Source organism: Azolla caroliniana, unplaced genomic scaffold (genome assembly GCF_043228905.1).
Source record: "Azolla caroliniana isolate FFs.n. ecotype wild unplaced genomic scaffold, voAzoCaro1.0.p SCAF_10, whole genome shotgun sequence".
NCBI classification, from domain to species: domain Eukaryota; kingdom Viridiplantae; phylum Streptophyta; class Polypodiopsida; order Salviniales; family Salviniaceae; genus Azolla; species Azolla caroliniana.
Genome location: NW_028230445.1, coordinates 10,856,626 through 10,873,996, shown reverse-complemented (window position 1 = coordinate 10,873,996; position 17,371 = coordinate 10,856,626). Strand labels below are relative to the sequence as shown.

The following is a 17,371-nucleotide window of genomic DNA, read 5'->3' as shown; positions in this document are numbered from 1 at the left end:
TCACTTTGATACCACTATTGTAATAAGGACAAAGCGGTTGAGTAGTTGTTTTTTACCTGAGTCAAAAAAAAGAAAATAGAACATACACAAATGTTTTTGACAGCATAAAAACAATTTCATCACATTTTTTTAGCCCATGTACAACCTATTTAGAAGATATTATACTATTAGCCTTTCACACCATATAAGAGTCTTCTCCACATAGATGAGTTGGTTGGCTAGGCCACATAACCACCAATTACCAAGGCCATATGCCATACTCTCTAATGTTAACATCCTATCATATAGACTTAGTCTATGACTCATCACTAACATTTTTCAATAAGTGGCAAAGTCAAAGTTCTATGTCAATGTGGCTAGGCTTTGCTCTCATACCAACATTCCTAACTTGTTCATACCCCCCTCGCTTCTTGTCATTTCTTCTTCCACTCTAACTTCCTTATTGTGTGTTTTGAGTCTTATAATTTGAAAGTGTCTTTTCTAGCCATTTTACAAGTTTCTTCATCATCTTTTCCTATTGGAGTATCGTGCCCACATCAAAGTGCAACTAGAGCTTTTGCCTTTTAGAGTTTGTGCTCTTTATGCTAAAACATTGACTCTACAGTTTGATTGGAGGTTGAAGAATGAGGCAATGTTTCTCTAATGACGATAATAATCATTTATGAAATATAAAAAACATTGGACAAGCACATTGTGACACATCAACACTAAGCACATTGTCCCTGTTGACTGGCACATGAATAGATGCAAGAGAACTAGACAATGTCTTGATTTCAAGGGTGTGATCACTAATGGGTATACATCCTTTTATTAAATGCCATTCAACTTTTGCCCAAGTTGATGCTTCCATGTGACTATGCTAGCAACATAGATTTTCTTTTAACTTTTCTCATGTTCCCTTTTTTTCTTCCCAGTCCATATATAGCCAAGCATGTGATTGGGCATGCACTTAATATGACGACACAATGTATATTGAAACTTGTTTCCATTACACATAATCTGCATGTGTTGCATCAAGCACAATGGTGAAGCCACCTTTAATGCAACTCCAACACCCTTGTCTTAAATTCTAAGTATCACACAGGTTTCATATTTAACAATACAGAACTAGTGTCTAGTCCAAATCCATAATAATCACAGATGGCATAAGATGACAAAAAGAAATGCATTTCCTTTCCTTCATTATAATCATTGTAAAAATAACGGTTTACCACCATCTGCTTATCATGGATTTTGAGCTTATCCACGATTCTCATTGCAGTCCTTCAAAGAGAACAATAGCAGGCTTTAATTTAATTAATTGACCATCGAAGTTCAAAGTTAATGTCCGCACAAAACCTATAAAGCTCTACCTGCTATGCTGGCAAGATTATAGCAAGACTACTTACTGTACCTCCTCTCCAGAATACAAGGTTAAATTTTCTACTGATAACCTTACGCATATTCTTTACCAAAAAAGGCTCCCATTTTTGCAGCCTTTTCAGTTGCCCATTTTCTTTAAATCAACTTACCAAAAGGAAAACTTTGAAGCATTACTTCAAATTTTACACATCAGGAACTTCCCTTTATCATTGCTCTATTTTTGTTGTTTATTTGACCCTGTCTCTAGGAATTCATCCAAACATGGTACAACAATCACTTTTTTGGTCATATCTCCTAGAAAACAGCAATGCTGTGAGGTGGAGTTGACACCAACCAATTCTTGGGCAAAAACACATTCTGATCCCGTTACAGCCTGCAAAAAAGATACATGACCAACAATCTTAACTATTAGCTCAAACTCTCACGCCTCTACATCTGTATGAAAAATCAGATAAAAGGAAGACCACAAGAATTAAATCGGCGTCTTTTGTTTTAAATGAAAGAACAAATTACTTCGTTGGAAAAATGAGAATAGAGACCCCATTTTTTATTCCAAGAAAAGATACTACATCAGAATTAGGAAACGCCCTAAAGCTGTCTAGAAATATGTACATATAGGTAATTATCACCATGTTAAGTTTAAACTATTGGCTTAAATAAATACTTCAGTGTAGAGACCCCATTTTTATCTCTTTAGGCACTAATTGAATCAAAAATATGAAAACATTGTGAGTTCTATTTGGTATCTCCATCTCTTTACTATCTAAAAGAGGTACAAAAAGCATTTGGTCCAAGTAAAAAAAGACAACTCTATGAGCTAATCCATAGCAAACATACAAAAACACAGTTATAATTTTGAGTTCTATTTGGTATTTCCATCCTTTTACCATATACAAGAGGTAAAAATGGAATTGGTCCAAGAATAAAAAAACACAACTATATGAGATTGAACACTAAGAGATCATCCATATCAATTATATGAGTCTTTCACAATGACACATCACCATACTCGAGATGATGTTAGCTGCACATCTATATATACTAAGGTTCTTTTTCAAAAAGCACACAAAAAGAAATGACACTGGTATACAAAAACGCAAAATAGTAGATCACCTCATAAAGAGTATCCCCTAGACGCAATTTCACAGCACCACTACTATAAACAAGAAGCTTTCCCATATGTCCAGGAGGCATGTTTTCCAACCAAGTTGCAGATCCTGTGTGGTCAGTTTTAGTAGAACTTTTGCCAATACTTGTGATGGAACCCCCTTCAGATGTTTTTACAGGTGCAGTTAGAGCTGCTTTTGTCAATGGCAGGAAAGATGGAAGTTGGAAAAACAAAATCTGATCCTCGTCACTCACTTGCTATGCAAAGCACAAGAAGCACGTCACATTTGCACAGCACAAGTAAATTCAGATCAAAATAAAATTATCCAAAAATATATTCATAACTCAATTACCACTAATTCAAGCTCATCTGCAACAGGCGCAGTATTCTCTTCAAATTCCCCCAACTGATCATCTTCTAGCAGCTCTGAAGGAAAAAGACTCATGAATCATCAAGACAATGTTTTATTTAAAAATTAACATTCACAAGCTGATTCACATATATAAAAGAGTACTTTGTACATAGGATATATGGGATATTATTATATACGTTTTGTGATATGGTTGGAGCTTCATTTATTATGAAAGTTGGGTCTGCACTGTCCTAATTCCATTGATTTCAGATTTTATTTCTAAAATTTTCTGAAAACCCACACTTTTCGTAATGGTTATAGGCCTTCAAAGCAAGATAAAAAAACATCTCTGTGACCATAACAGACTATGAGACCAAACAAAGATTAGAAAGAGAGAAAGGAGAAAGATATGTTAACGTCTTTTAAGAGGCCAAAATGGCCTATAAGACCAAACAGAGATTACATCTTAAGTGTTGTCTCTTCTTTGAGAACAACAAATCAAAATAGAATAAGTATTACTCAGTAAATATAAAAGCAAATAAGATAAAAACAGACGAGGGAATCTGGTTTTCGGCACATGTGAGATTCTGAAGTTAGATATATTGTAACTTTTGTCTTCAAAATATCTCAAGCATAGGCCAATCCAGAATGGAGAGGTCTCCGAAGCAAGGTAAGCACCTGCAATGGCGGGAGATAATGGCCTTTATCTGTCGATGACAATGGTGTTGCGGATGTGGTCCATGGGGCCGGGGCCTACGTGCACGACAAATTGCTATTGCCCAATCAATTGTAACCCCTTTGCTATGTCCTGGTCGGGAGCCCATTTGTGTATCCCTTTATTGACTCATAGCATTAGTAGGAGTGATGGGGCTAAAGAAAGTTGTGAATGTCCTTTGTGGATGAGCTTGTGTGGCTGTATTATAGTCCTTCAACAATTTCCCTATGTCTCTTGAGTTCTAGCAAGAAAAGTCCTAGGCACCATTGGTCCTCATATTCCATTACCTTGTGTAGTGGGCCAAAGCCTTGTTTAAAGAGGCAATGGTATCTCCCTCTGATTTCATAAAAGACACTACAGTGACAAACATAGTGTTCTTCAGATTCCACTCCTTGATGGCAGAATTAGAGAAGAGAGAAAAATAAGATAGAAAAAGGAATCTGAAATTTGGACACAATTTAGAGTTTTTGAAACAAAAACTAGGATCATGTGAAATGGCTAGACATTTGGTGTCCATAGTTGGCTGTTCAGCAGGTATGAAATGGTCAGAAGGCCAGACTGTAAAATAATAGAAGCGTACTTCATTAGGTTATAGGGCTATTTTTAGCATAATCAGAACCACTGGTCAGGCACCCAATGGATAAAACATTTTAAAGATGAACAGCAGGATAGTACTCACTGTGTCACATATTTAAGATATCCAAGTGCGCAATTGTAACATGTGATTGTCGATCAACTGTTGATCGAGTTCAGTGTATTAGTGCAATACAATTTCAGTGCTCTATCAATCTGATTCTGTGTAATGTGTGCTGAACTGTGTTGATCTCCAGTACTGCGCTATCAACTACCATTCCATTCTTATCAGGCATTTTCTGGACCAAGCACGATATGTAGAAAAGATCACAGGCATAAGGTAAGAGCAAACTGACATGTCATTTTCTAAGAACTGACTCAACAGCAACTCCCATTCGCCAATTATATTTACATTAATATATTGCAAAACGAACGATGGTGGTGAAGATGATTAAAGATTGTCAAGACAGGTAACACGAGCAGATCTGCAAACAAAAATAATAAAGAAAGAAAACATCCACCATTGCTCAAATAGGCAAGGCAAATTCAGGGGTCAAGCATGTCGAAGGAGTGGAAGTGAGGTCATATACTTTGTGTATAAATTGATCCAACAAGGGTTCATGGTGGTATATAACAATTTCTTTTTAAATTTTGAACATCAAATGTAAATGGAGTTTGAGACCAAGAATAAGCTGAAAATATGCATGATTGAAGTTAAGGGTCCACCTGGACAAGGAATCGATGGTTTCAATATGACAAGAAAAGATAATATGTAAGAAACGGTACATGAGAAAAAAACATGCAAAGATTTTATGCAGAATCAGTCATAGATATTATTATACCTGCATTGCCAGGTTTTTGCAACGGCAATGTTACAGGATAGTACTTGGATAGATCCTGTACCAGAAGAAAACAGAAAGCCAACTTAAGCTTGTTACACAATGTATTATATATATAGTTCATACATAGGGAGACATAAAGAAGTACAAGATTTAACAAATCTTGTGTATATGATGCAAACATGGCATTCTTTGTGTTCTTCAACGTTAAGTGCAATTTTGGAGAGTAATCTTATTTAACTACCTGGCCCACACAGGTCTTAGCAGTCAAACAAATGTAGCATAAAGAAATCTACAGTGGCAAATTTTGCATAAAAGGCTACAAAAAAGTTATAAGCCTTTTCGGTTCAGATATAATTCAAAGTGATCTGTGACAGACTTTGAAAGAAATCTAAGAAGGCTAAAATAGCTATATCAGACTAGGAAACAATATGAGAATATTGATTCATACACCATTCAATGATAACTGTGAGAGAATTTAAAAGAAATATAAAGAGGTCAAAATAGTATTTAGGACTGGAAAAACATTCACGAGAATTTTCAGTCCATATAACATCAGCCTGTGAGAGACTTTCAAACAGATGGGAATATAATCAATAATTAAGTCATTTTGGTAATACCAGCACGATAATATCCTGAGCAACATTGACAGTAGCATTTTTTGAATATTTGGATAAGATGCATGAATAAATACAAAAGAAAATCATACCCAGTAAAACTAAAAAGCCACAGAAGAAACCTCAATCAGCTGAATCTGAAAAGGTCACATACCCATGTACTTTTCTTCGGGCCCTCCTCCTTCTCATCCAAAAGTATTCCACTCTCAATACCACCTGCAAATGGAAATTATTCTTCAGTGACGATATGAAAATATAAAAGGATACAGCTTAGGCTCCCAAAACTATTGTCGGCAGTTAATGAAATTATTTTCAATTGAGCTTTGATATATAATGCACGCATGCATCATAGAAAAAATTTTAATCACATCACCACCTAGAAGGATGTCCTTGGATGAATTATCTGCAAATACATTCACATTAAAGTGCCCAAGGAGGATGGTACCTAAAGGCATCCCTTCCATTATATGTGAAGGGACCCTCAACATGAATTAACATTGCACATGGAGTTCATGCATAGTGACTTGATGTACCACACATTTATTTAGAGCACTGCAAAGACATTGTTGATATAAATACATTGTTGAAATGTACATTGTAAAATATATGATCTTGAAAAAAGGAAACTCTGTAATCTGTAATCATGAATTTGAACATGCAACGCTTCAGCCTAAAAGACAGTACCATGTGATGACTTCGAAGATTTCTTATCTCCTGCACTGCCACTGCCACTGCCCCCACCCCCAGAACCACCACTTTTGCTAAAGCTTGCAGCTGCTCTTGCAGCAACTGAACTACCAGCCCCAAAGGCTACACGTGTAGGAGCTGCAAATTGATGGAAACAGAGTTTTCATTTGTTAGTTATTTCATAACATACTTACAGAAACACCTGAAGAAAACTAGCTTAACCATTCTTCTAACCTCTTATATCAGTTCGTCTTCCACCCCGAGAGGCAGCATCTTCTTGAGATTGCTAGCAAATTCAAAATAACCAAATGAGAAAACATAACATGATAATGAAGCAAGATGAAAACTTTACCTTCACAAGCTTCAGGAGTTCACTAGAAAGCTCTGCTTCAGTTCCCTCTCCTGATTCACTATTTTTCAAGGTTGCAAGTTAAGGAAATTCTAACACATGCACACATAATGATAGCCAGATTGAGTGCCTTAAAGATACATAGAAAGATACCTCTTCAGAGATGATAATTTTTTAAGTCTCCTTGTTGGTACTTTGGGAGCAAATTTTGCCTGAAAATCAAGATAAAGAGAATATATATTTATAAGGAAATTAAGAAGGGAGCTTTAAATGAGTTTATGGAACCTCTGTTTCAGTGTAAACTCTATATTATTGAGTCAGAAAGGATCCAGCAAACGTGACCACTTCCTCCAATTAAAATGCAAGGACAATGTTATTAGTTGCTAAAATCTTACAAGTGCTATTTATGGTGATCAACTCCCTTATACATGCATATTATAACTGAATGGGTGACTACTTCCTTAGAATCATACTACTACCAACACCATCATCACCTTCTATAATTCTTCCCAACAATAACACAGAAAATTAGGATCTCAAAAACAAAGATCTAGATACTGTTTTCAGAACGGTACATGAATAAATGGATGTTATAGCTCTCTACCCTTTCTACTATTCTTATTACAAAGAAATGTTGATTACAAGAAAAAGAATTATGGCAGCTACTAGAAAAAACAAAAGCTAATAATATTAAATATGCTACATGGCATGGGGGAGTGTTCCTAACAGTTAGGGCCCTAGATAATGCCAATTAAGCAACAGGTCCATAATTGAGCTTTCATCCACAACGTGGTTATTGCAAATGGTCGAGCCCTAGTGAAGAGGAATAAAGAACATGACATATAATCATCGATCAAAACTTAAGATCTCTTGGGAACCTTATAAATGTGCAATTGTAGTTGAGAACTTTCACCTCAATCCTTGTGGCCTGATCAAACTGCCTTCAGCACCTTTGACAAAACGTTAGACAAGAGAGTATCCTTCAAGCTGCATGAATGATGTGTGCAAGACTTCAATTGCTACTCCCCATCCATATGGATATCAATATATAAAAAAACTCATCGTGACTTAAAGCGTATGACCCTATTTAGTTGAAGGCAGGTTAAGCAATCCTTTGCACATCAATAAAGCTATTCGAGTTTAGCTTTTCTGGCAGTCACATCAAGGGCAGATGGACTAGTCTTTACCTTGCACAATGCAGGAGCCGAGCTAGATTACATGAACTTGAACTAGCATGACTCATGAATGTCCCCCCATCTTCCTGGATGATGGCTTGACAAAGATGCATGTTGACCAAACAAAACAATTTTATCATATAAGCTTGAAGGAAAGGCAAGAAGAAAGTTTATCGCAATAATTGTTTTGTCATGAATGCCAAAGCCCTCCATGGAGTAGTCACGAGTTTTGAAGAACTACTCTTACAAAATACCATGTCCCATAACGTAGCAAAGTCATAGATTTTGTTCAAGAATACAATACATAGTGATCACACATACAATATGTCTCAGTAGCACAGTGCATGATGTGAAAGGATTACCAAATAATGTTGGGTTGCATATGAACTAGGGAAGCAAACAAGAGATTGAACCTGGCCCGGGAGTTAAATGATGAATGGTTAGCCCTAGCCAACGAATACAACAATCTCAAATGAAGAAACAAGACACTATATAAGAAAGAAACGAAATTCAAGATGTATAGGCTTTCTGAAAAGACAAGGGAATTTTAACACGGAAGACAGGCTCAGCTATATGGAATTTTTTAGATCTCCTAGACAATGATCAATGTCTCCTCCGCTCCAAAATGTTTAAACGAACAGGAGCCACCACAAAAATAGATGTATAATACAGAACATAGAATGAACCATACGTAGCATACGTGCATTCGCATTCGAGAATGATTCAATCAAAGGTGTATGGTAAATCATCTCAAAGTTGGATTGGATTGACTATGGTCTATATTATATATTGATTCACACTCAATCCCAATAAGTGGACTCTAATCCATTGTGAACCACCAACATAAGTATGGTTGCAATATTTGCATTGTATCACATGCATACTTTTGGGATGCTTCTTAAGAATCAAGACATCTCTATCATCCTCACTTTAGAACTTTACAAAAGAGTATGAACTATATAGATTGAATCAAAATATTTCATTATAAATTATAATCAAACGTTCAAAAACTCATAAAACGTATATTCGAGAATATGAAGAAAACATGACATGGGCAGTAGTAGCATAATGACTTACCACCTAGGATGAGCTAATTTCTAATAAAAAAAGAAAGAAAAAAGAAGAAGAAAAAAGAAACGATCAAAAACTCATAAAATGTATATTCGAGAATATGAAGAAAACATGACATAGGCAGTAGTAGCATAACAACTTACCACTAAGGTGACCTAATTTCTAATAACAAAGAAAGAAAAAGGAACATGACACTAACATAAAATTTTGCCATGACATAGGCAGTAGTAGCATAACAACTTACCACTAAGGTGACCTAATTTCTAATAACAAAGAAAGAAAAAGGAACATGACACTAACATAAAATTTTGCCATGACATAGGCAGTAGTAGCATAACAACTTACCACTAGGGTGAGCTAATTTCTAATAACAAAGAAAGAAAGAAAAAGAAGAAAAAGGAACATGACAGTAACATAAAATTTTGCCATGACACTAACAAGAGGATATGAGAAAGTTGGGAATTGAACCCAAGACACAAGTAATAGTAGCACAGCAACTTACCACTAGGTTGTGCTTAGTTCTAATAATAAGAAAAGAAAAGAAAAAGTATTATAACACTAACATAAAATTTTGACATGGTACTAATGAGAGAGAGATGAGAAAATTGGGAATCGAACCCAAGACATAGACAGCAATAGCATGACTCCTTACCACTAGGGTGAGCTGAATTTGTAATGACAATAAATGAAAAAAATGAAAAAAAAAGGAGCATGTATCTTTCCCTTTTCAAACGTGTTCGTTTCCAAACGTTTGAATGCTTGCACGAACACGAATATTACGTTCTATGATACAGAATACATAGCCTACTTACCAAGCACTGCACCATCATGTCAGGATCATGCATGGCCAAATTGCTAGGCAGCATAACTGACCACCAAGTATATGGAATATTTTTACATCTCCCAGCCCATGTTCAATGTCTCATTAGAGATGCATATGGTTACAACCTCTGCCCCAAAATGTTCAAATGAACAGGAACCATCATAAAAATGGTTGTATACTTTTCTCAACAAGCAGGTTAGATAAATTGTTATCCAGGTAGCAGATTTTCCAGCCATTGTATAGTTGCTTTGATAAGGTCTTTGATATTGTGCTAAGAGAAAAAGTATGGATTAGAAAGGATCACCTGCAAGACTCACTCCACCTGAGAACAATGGTAGCCTAGCTTGAGTGAGATGTCAATTAAAAAGCAATGACTCTTTCTCCAATCAATTCATGAGCACTGGGGTGTAAAACAAGGCTGTCCGTTTTCTTTTTTCTTTATGTATTGATCAAGTGGAGGAGATCATACATGGCGCACTTGGGGGGCAAGAACAGAAAATTCTTCACAATCCTATTATTGATTTCTGTGAATGAAGTTATGTGGCCTACAAGCTGCAAACACTACAGAAATTGCTTGACAGAATACATGGTTTTTGTAAGTGTTGTGATCTCACTGTAAATTTGGTCATCAAGACAAAAATAATGATCATTGGCATCAATAAACTGATAATCACCCTATATTTGATTATCATAGACATGCCATTGAGGTAGTGGACAATATCATTGAGCATAAAATCAAAACCTTTACTTTTCCACAAAGATAGGTTTCAACCCTAAGTGGAACATTCAAAATCCATAGGCCAAAGGTTTTCATCATCTCAAAGTATATTGTAATACATAATCAAAACGGCATCATCAAACATCAGGACACTGCATCAAATGCAAACTCCATGGTATACGCCACATATTTAGTAACACTACAATAATGGTCTTTCATAACAAGCGAGGTTTGCCAAGCATACCAAGATGGATAGAACAAATACTATATTCAACATCACCATCATCATCATCATCTCTCTCTCTCTCTCTCTCTCTCTCTCTCTCTCTCTCTCTCTACAGAAAAAGAGAAAACACAGATGAGGAGGGGAACCTTTCGGACACCTCCATGCGTGAAGTCCTCTGCAGCCAGAACGTTCCCATCTTTTCCTTCCTCCACGGGCTCTTGCTTCACCTGCACAGGTTCATCTGTGTCCTTCAATGATGATAAAGGAGAAATCCATAACAACAGTGGAAAAGATGATTTTCTTTGGCTCCATTCTATCGATACCTTGTCTCGCTTCATGGGTGCGGCAGCAGGAGGTGGAGCTTCCATGCCTGCACAAGAATTCGAGCTGGTTACAAATGTGTATGTATGTAGTGTATGTATTTTATGTACATATAGTATGTATGTATGTATTTTATGTATAGTATCAGTATGTATGTATTTTATGTATAGTATGTATATATGTATGTATGTATTTACAGTATGTATGTATGAACGACGTGTCTATTTGCTTACCAAATCATAGATTATAATGAGGCCATGTGAGGGATTTGAGGCCACGGACATTGCTGAGCACATTTCCGAGTGCACCTCTCAATCTTAACGCATGGAGGCACATGAAGAGTCAACTCATGATAGGAAATGTGAGTGTAATCTACCTTAAGGCATCATCTAATAATCTTGAAGTAAGTTAGGTAGAAAAATATGAGGCAATAACTAGTGAGACTGAGGTTGTGTTTTGTAAGCAACAACACTTTTGAGAAATTTGGAAAAAGGAAAAGGTATTCACCTCTTATAGGGGAGAGAATAAAGTGGATATATGTTCCACCAAGATGGCTTTTTCCGCCCCCCGTCTTGGAAGGACCATGCATGAGGGCTTTTGCTACTTGACATGTTGGTTGAGATGGGTATGAGGGTTATATTTTACTGTGAGTTTTTTGTAGCCTTTGGGCATCTTTCCATTAATATCAAGGTGAATCTTTATTCAAAAAGACAAAAGAAAAATGGAGGAGACAGTGTTGGCATTACATGGGGGGGCATTGCTAGTGCATACTTAAAAGCACTAATTGACCAATTTCATTCCTAGTCAATACAAAAGGCAACACCAATTGACATGGGGGGAATGAGTGTTGTCAAATATAACAAGACTAAGCCCCTAGCAGTGATCGTGGTAGAATCCCCTAAGTCACATGATACGCTCATGGATGTTCAAATCAAGTATCTGTGTACAACATCTGGTTGTCAGAGTGTGTGCTCCTCAATGCACCTGCATGGTTCTCTTTGACTAAGAGCATCAACTGTAAGTCGAAGAAAGATGATGGCTTCTCCCTTGTGCAGATAGCCCATTCTAATCGGCCCGTACCTCGACGCTAGACCACCAAGACCGATTTGCACCATTTCATCCTTGTCCACCGTCACATTGATGGACCCTAAGGTGTTGCAGATTTCCTTGATCTTCATGGTGTAGTCATTCATTGTCATATCCGCTTGCTTGATATTGTTGAGCTACTTGCAAAGTTGCAACTTGTGGGTTGTGGTACTCATAGTGAAAATCTTCTTCAGATTTTGCCAGGCCTCTTTCGGCGTCTTTGCGCCCTTGACGTAACCTAGCATCTAGTCCATAAGACGCAAATAGTACAAGACTTTTGTTATGGGAATGACCATATAATATCCCGTGGTAAGATTGTACCGTAGTATTCTATACATGTGGATAAAGTGTGAGGGTTAAAGGAGAGTGTAAAGAAGGGAAGGGAAGGATTACTTTTAATCCTTGGGATTGAGACAACTCATTAAGGCCAAGTGTGAACTTGCCTGGGGGCCTTAGTTCTGGCCATAAATATGAAGCCTAGGTACTCTCATTTCACACATCATTTGACTACATCGAGACTCTACTTAAGTGGTGATCAAAATCTTGTAAGTGAGTGTGCCAGTCCTAGGTACGACTCGACGCCATGGCGGTGGTATGGGACGCCAATGAAGACTCGAGTTTGTCTCGATCCCTTCTCTCGGGGGTGGTCAGGTGGATAAACACCCTTCTTTCTTTCTCTCTCTCCTTTATTTTCTATCTATCTATTATATCCTTATCATATGCTTACATTAGGATCTAGCTTTAACAACTCTGCTTGCCACCTAGTCTCAAGCTGAAAAATTCTTGTTTGTCGACCCTAGTGCTTCATTGTTCACTCCATCTATAGAACTCCAGTACTCGTGTCCAAGCAAGTATTCGTTGTAGGTTTTAGGGTTAGTGATGGAGAGTATGATGGTGAGAGAGATCATATAGAGAAGCATAGAGAAGCATTGTGGGGTGGGGGGTAGTAGTGCCTAGAATGGCTCCAACCCCCTCCCAAGGGGGTTCAACGTAAGGGAAAGGGAAGAGAGAGAGAGATTGAGAGAGAAATGTTCATTCCTTTTCCATTCATTCCCCATAAGGGGGTTAAATAGTACAGGAGGGGGGTAGATACATAGGGGTGTAAGCCCCCTCGAGCATTCATACTGGACACTCACTCACACCTCCTTGTATCCATCCACACGCACACACGTGTGCATGTGTTCACATATGTATCGACTCACAATTACATTTATGCCCCTTACACATACACAACAACATCATGATAACATTCGACCCTAGCTCATCACACTTGACTCTCCGTACATTTCGTACGGGGTAACAATATTGATGCATCTTGTATTTCCAAGATGTGTAGTTGCTTTTGTCTAACTTTTTCGCCAACAGAGTGCTTCCCATACCTTTGTCCATGTTCCTGTCTTTTTTTGTGTCTAGATGTCGGTTGCTTGGTCTGTGTTAGAAAGCTGAGGATTCTTCTAACCCTCGTGCTCTAATACCATGTAAAAAGTAAGACGTGGAAGCTTATAGACAAATGACTTGATGATCCAATGTGCGTGCAAAAGTGTATGGGAGGACCTGTTGTATGTGCTTAGCAAACAACAGAGAAGGAAGACAAGAGAATAGATAGAAGCTATACACGGTTTAAGCTTTAATGGAAGCTTCGTTATTACATTCTCTCTCTCTCTCAGAGACTCTATACGAGAATGATCAAGGTTTTTTTTTACAACATTAGGTTATTGTTGATATAATAAGCCCTAACTATATGGACGATTTCACACTAGGCCGGTCGACATATAGTCGAGTCGGCAAAGGTGAGGTCCGTGTCGAGCCTAGCATGGCGCATTATCATGATTGGTTTGGTCGACTCTTACCTTCTGCTCCTCGTTCGCCTTTCTTCTACTCGGTCACTTGTCGTAGTCCCATCTTTCTCCTTAGTGCTCCGAAGCGTTGATCTGGGAGTGGCTTCATCAGGCAATCGACGATGTTCACCTCGGTGTCGATCTTCCGGACTTTGAGCTTCTTCTTGGTTATGAGCTCCCGGATGTGATGATACCGCACCTCAATGTGCTTTGTCTTTGCGTGATAGACGGGATTGTTAATGAGGTGAATTGCGCTCTGTGAGTCGCAATAGATGGTCGGTGATGGTCGGTCAATTCGGCTTGTAGATGAGAAGTCGACAGACAGTCAGTGCAACCAGATCGCTTCCTTCACTGCCTTCGATGCTGCTATGTACTCGGCCTTTGTGGTCGATAGGGCCGTGCACTCTTGAAGCTTTGACCTCCATGATATCGCTCGCCACCATAGGTGAAAATATAGCCTGATGTTGACTTCTGATTGTCTGTATTTCCGGCATAGTCGAAGTTAGTGTAGCCTTCAACTTTGGCTAGGGTTGTCAAACCAAAAATCAATTGTGTATCTGCGGTCCCTCTCAGGTACTTGAAAATGTGCTTGACGACCTCCCAATGCTTCCATCCTGGATTTGACATGTACCGGCTAACCACCCCTACGACATAAGCTAGGTCAGGTTGGGTCGCCACCATTGCGTACATGATACTTCCTATGGCCGATGTGCAAGGCATCTTTCCATTAAGCTCTCTCTTCTTGTCCGTTGAAGGAGAGCCTCTGTCCGATAGTCAGATCGATGTCGGAAGCGGTGTTGGTGTTGGCTTCACATTCTCCATGTTGAAGCGCTTCAACACCTTTCGGATATAGTTAGACTAGGAGAGTCAGAGACTCTTGGTCATTCGATTTCGCTCTATCCTCATGCCCAATATGTGACGGGCTTGTCCGAGTTCCTTCATTGCAAACTTGTCATGAAGGCTCCGCTTCAGCTTTCCGATCTATGTTTCATTGCTTCCTGCAATCAGCATGTCATCGACGTATAGGATCAGGTAAATCCTAGACTCGTCGGCCAATTGTTGAATGTACATACATGGGTCGAAGTCTGATCGGCGGTATCCAAGTTGCTTGATGTAGGAGTCGAAGTTCTTGTACCACATCCTTGGCGCTTGTTTCAAGACATAGAGGCTTTTCTTCAGTCGACATACGAGGTGACTCTCCTCCCCCGTCGCCGTGAAGCCTGCTGGTTGAAACATGTAAATGTCTTCTTCCATATCTCCATGTAGGAATGTCGTCTTGACGTCCATTTGCTCGAGCTCTAGGTCTTTTGTCGCTACAACTCCTAGTAGGAGTTGGAGGGTGGTCATCTTCACTACTGGTGAGAATATCTCGTCGTAGTCGACCCCATATTCTTGTTTGAATCCTTTTTCGATGAGCAGAGCTTTGTACTTGGGTTTGTCTGAAAGTTGCCTGATGTAGGAGTCGAACTTCTGGTACCACATCCTTGGCGCTTGTTTCATAACATAGAGGCTTTTCTTCAGTCGACATACGAGGTGACTCTCCTCCCCTGTCGCCGTGAAGCCTGTCGGTCGAAACATGTAAATGTCTTCTTCCAGATCTCCATGTAGGAATGTCGTCTTGACGTCCATTTGCTCGAGCTCTAGGTCTTTTGTTTCTACAGCTCCTAGTAGGAGTTGGAGGGTGGTCATCTTCACTACTGGTGAGAATATCTCGTCGTAGTCGACCCCATATTCTTGTTTGAATCCTTTTTCGATGAGCAACGCTTTGTACTTGGGTTTGTCTGAGTCAGATACATACTTGTATCAGAAAACCCATTTGCAAGGTAGCGACTTTCTTCCAGCTGGTAGTTCGACCAACTCCCATGTCTGATTCTTGTGAATCAAGTCCATTTCGGATCTTTGTCCTCGGGCTTTGTTTTCTGGATAGCTTGCAGTTTGCCGGAAGTGTCGATCCGACCGGTTTCACCTCCGACATGTTGAACCTTTGGAGTACCTTTGTCACGTACTTTTCCTACGACAATCACAACAACTTCTTCGACTGGTCCCGGATGATGTACATTCCCAACATCTGTCTTGTTGTTATCCTTTAGGCTGGACAAGCCCTAACACAGGGTGTCCTTATGGAACACTTCACCAAAGGGTGGTACGGTGAGATATGGATGGACCGCGATATCGAATGGGTCTTAACCGGTTTCTAACCAACACTGTTAATGATCGTAACACACGCGTAAGATTAATTATATTAAGCACAGAACGGTAATCAAATAGACACTAAACAATATGTAAAATAGCAACCCTTCTATTAATTATCTGTCTTTGATTACATTCTTGCCGGGTCCTTTTATAGGTCTTCGGCTAAGTTACAAACCAGTGCCAACCAGCAACTGGCAACGATCAAGTCCAGATCCGAATCTGCATATCGATTCCGGTCCGTCCGCCCGCCTCTCAAAATAACATAATATTTAGCTTCTCAAAATAACATAATATTGATTAATAACAACTCCCTATCCCTAATTAAATACCCCTTTCACAGTTTGGACTCTAACCGACCCTTTGGTCTTGCCGGCCAACACATGGCACGCCCGTGGGACAACACATTGTATGTTGAACCCACAGTTAGCCCTTTTCAATCGTCCGTCAAAATGTCCAGAATGCTTTGGTCCAAGGGTTCTAGAGGTTCTTCGGGTAGTTGCTCCGTTTGTTGTGGTGCCTGTTGTTGCTGTTGCTCTCCAGCCTGCTCCTCCTTTCTGGCTCCTGACCCTTCCGGCTCTAGTCCCTTCCAGGCTTCCCTCTTCGACTCATCTGTTCTGGGCTCCTCTTGCTCCCGACGTCCGGCTTGCACTAGCTCTTGCTGGTTCGACTATTCCACTTGAGTTACATTTAGCTGGCTTCCTCTGATTTCTGCTGCATTCGGCGTCTGCTCCGGAGATTGCTCTTCGTCACTAATGTTAATTGTCATCGTTCTTCTAGTCACCATTTGTTGTCTCCGTTCCCGTTCGTATCGCTCGAACTAGAGTTGGGTATCTAGCTGGTCGTCATCCAGTTGTTCCACCAGCTGGCCCACCGCCACCAGTTGCTCTTCAGCCAAGGACAGGACGTCATCCGATAACTCTTCCTGTATGGTCATAACGCTTTCCTCGTCTAGTTTGTAGAAGTTATCGCCGTCCTTTTGCCGGTTCTCCGCATCCGCTCGCAGGACCTACAACTCGGCTGCCTGCTTTGCCCATTTGGACCACCACTGTACTGAATTTCTTTCAACTAACCTCTTCGTTTGGTCCCTTCCATGTCAGTACAATGTCTCGAATACGGCCAAGTCCCATATTTGACTTCTCCTTTGCGGCTTGCTTTTCATCCTTTAATTTCTTTATGAGGATCACGGTTGCCTTAGCTTGTCCCTGATACTGCATCAGTTGCGTTTGATAAGTCGTCTGAACTCTGTTCAGAGCCATCTTTGCTCGTTCCATCTCCTCATGATGCTGCCAGGTAAGCTCCATTCTGTCCTTTGTTGCTT

General features: G+C 39.3%; 1 protein-coding gene across 2 annotated transcripts; it reads right to left on the bottom strand.

Annotated features, from left to right (window-relative positions):
* Positions 1 to 1,148: 1,148 nt before the first annotated feature.
* Positions 1,149 to 11,039, bottom strand: LOC147859022 (uncharacterized). Of its 2 annotated transcripts, none has more exons than XM_087326550.1 (11): positions 10,939 to 11,039; positions 10,762 to 10,842; positions 6,756 to 6,814; positions 6,606 to 6,663; positions 6,488 to 6,539; positions 6,251 to 6,391; positions 5,721 to 5,782; positions 4,953 to 5,007; positions 2,823 to 2,896; positions 2,476 to 2,727; positions 1,149 to 1,735 (listed from the first exon to the last, which is right to left on the bottom strand). In XM_087326550.1, exons 1-11 carry the CDS (start codon positions 10,981 to 10,983, stop codon positions 1,577 to 1,579), a joined length of 1,038 nt encoding a protein of 345 aa, XP_087182676.1. In that variant the 5' UTR covers positions 10,984 to 11,039; the 3' UTR covers positions 1,149 to 1,576. The 2 variants fall into 2 exon arrangements, with proteins under 2 accessions (XP_087182676.1, XP_087182677.1); XM_087326551.1 differs by having other exon boundaries at positions 1,537 to 1,735; positions 2,476 to 2,630.
* Between the last annotated feature and the right edge of the window lie 6,332 nt (positions 11,040 to 17,371).

Excerpts from the sequence above, each read along its gene's own strand:
- LOC147859022 (XM_087326550.1), bottom strand. The coding sequence starts at position 10,983 with ATGGAAGCTCCACCTCCTGCTGCCGCACCCATGAAGCGAGACAAG. Across the intron at positions 6,540-6,605 it reads AACTCCTGAAGCTTGTGAAG|CAATCTCAAGAAGATGCTGC; the intron begins GTAAAGTTTTCA and ends TGAATTTGCTAG. Across the intron at positions 5,783-6,250 it reads ATCTTCGAAGTCATCACATG|GTGGTATTGAGAGTGGAATA; the intron begins GTACTGTCTTTT and ends TTCCATTTGCAG.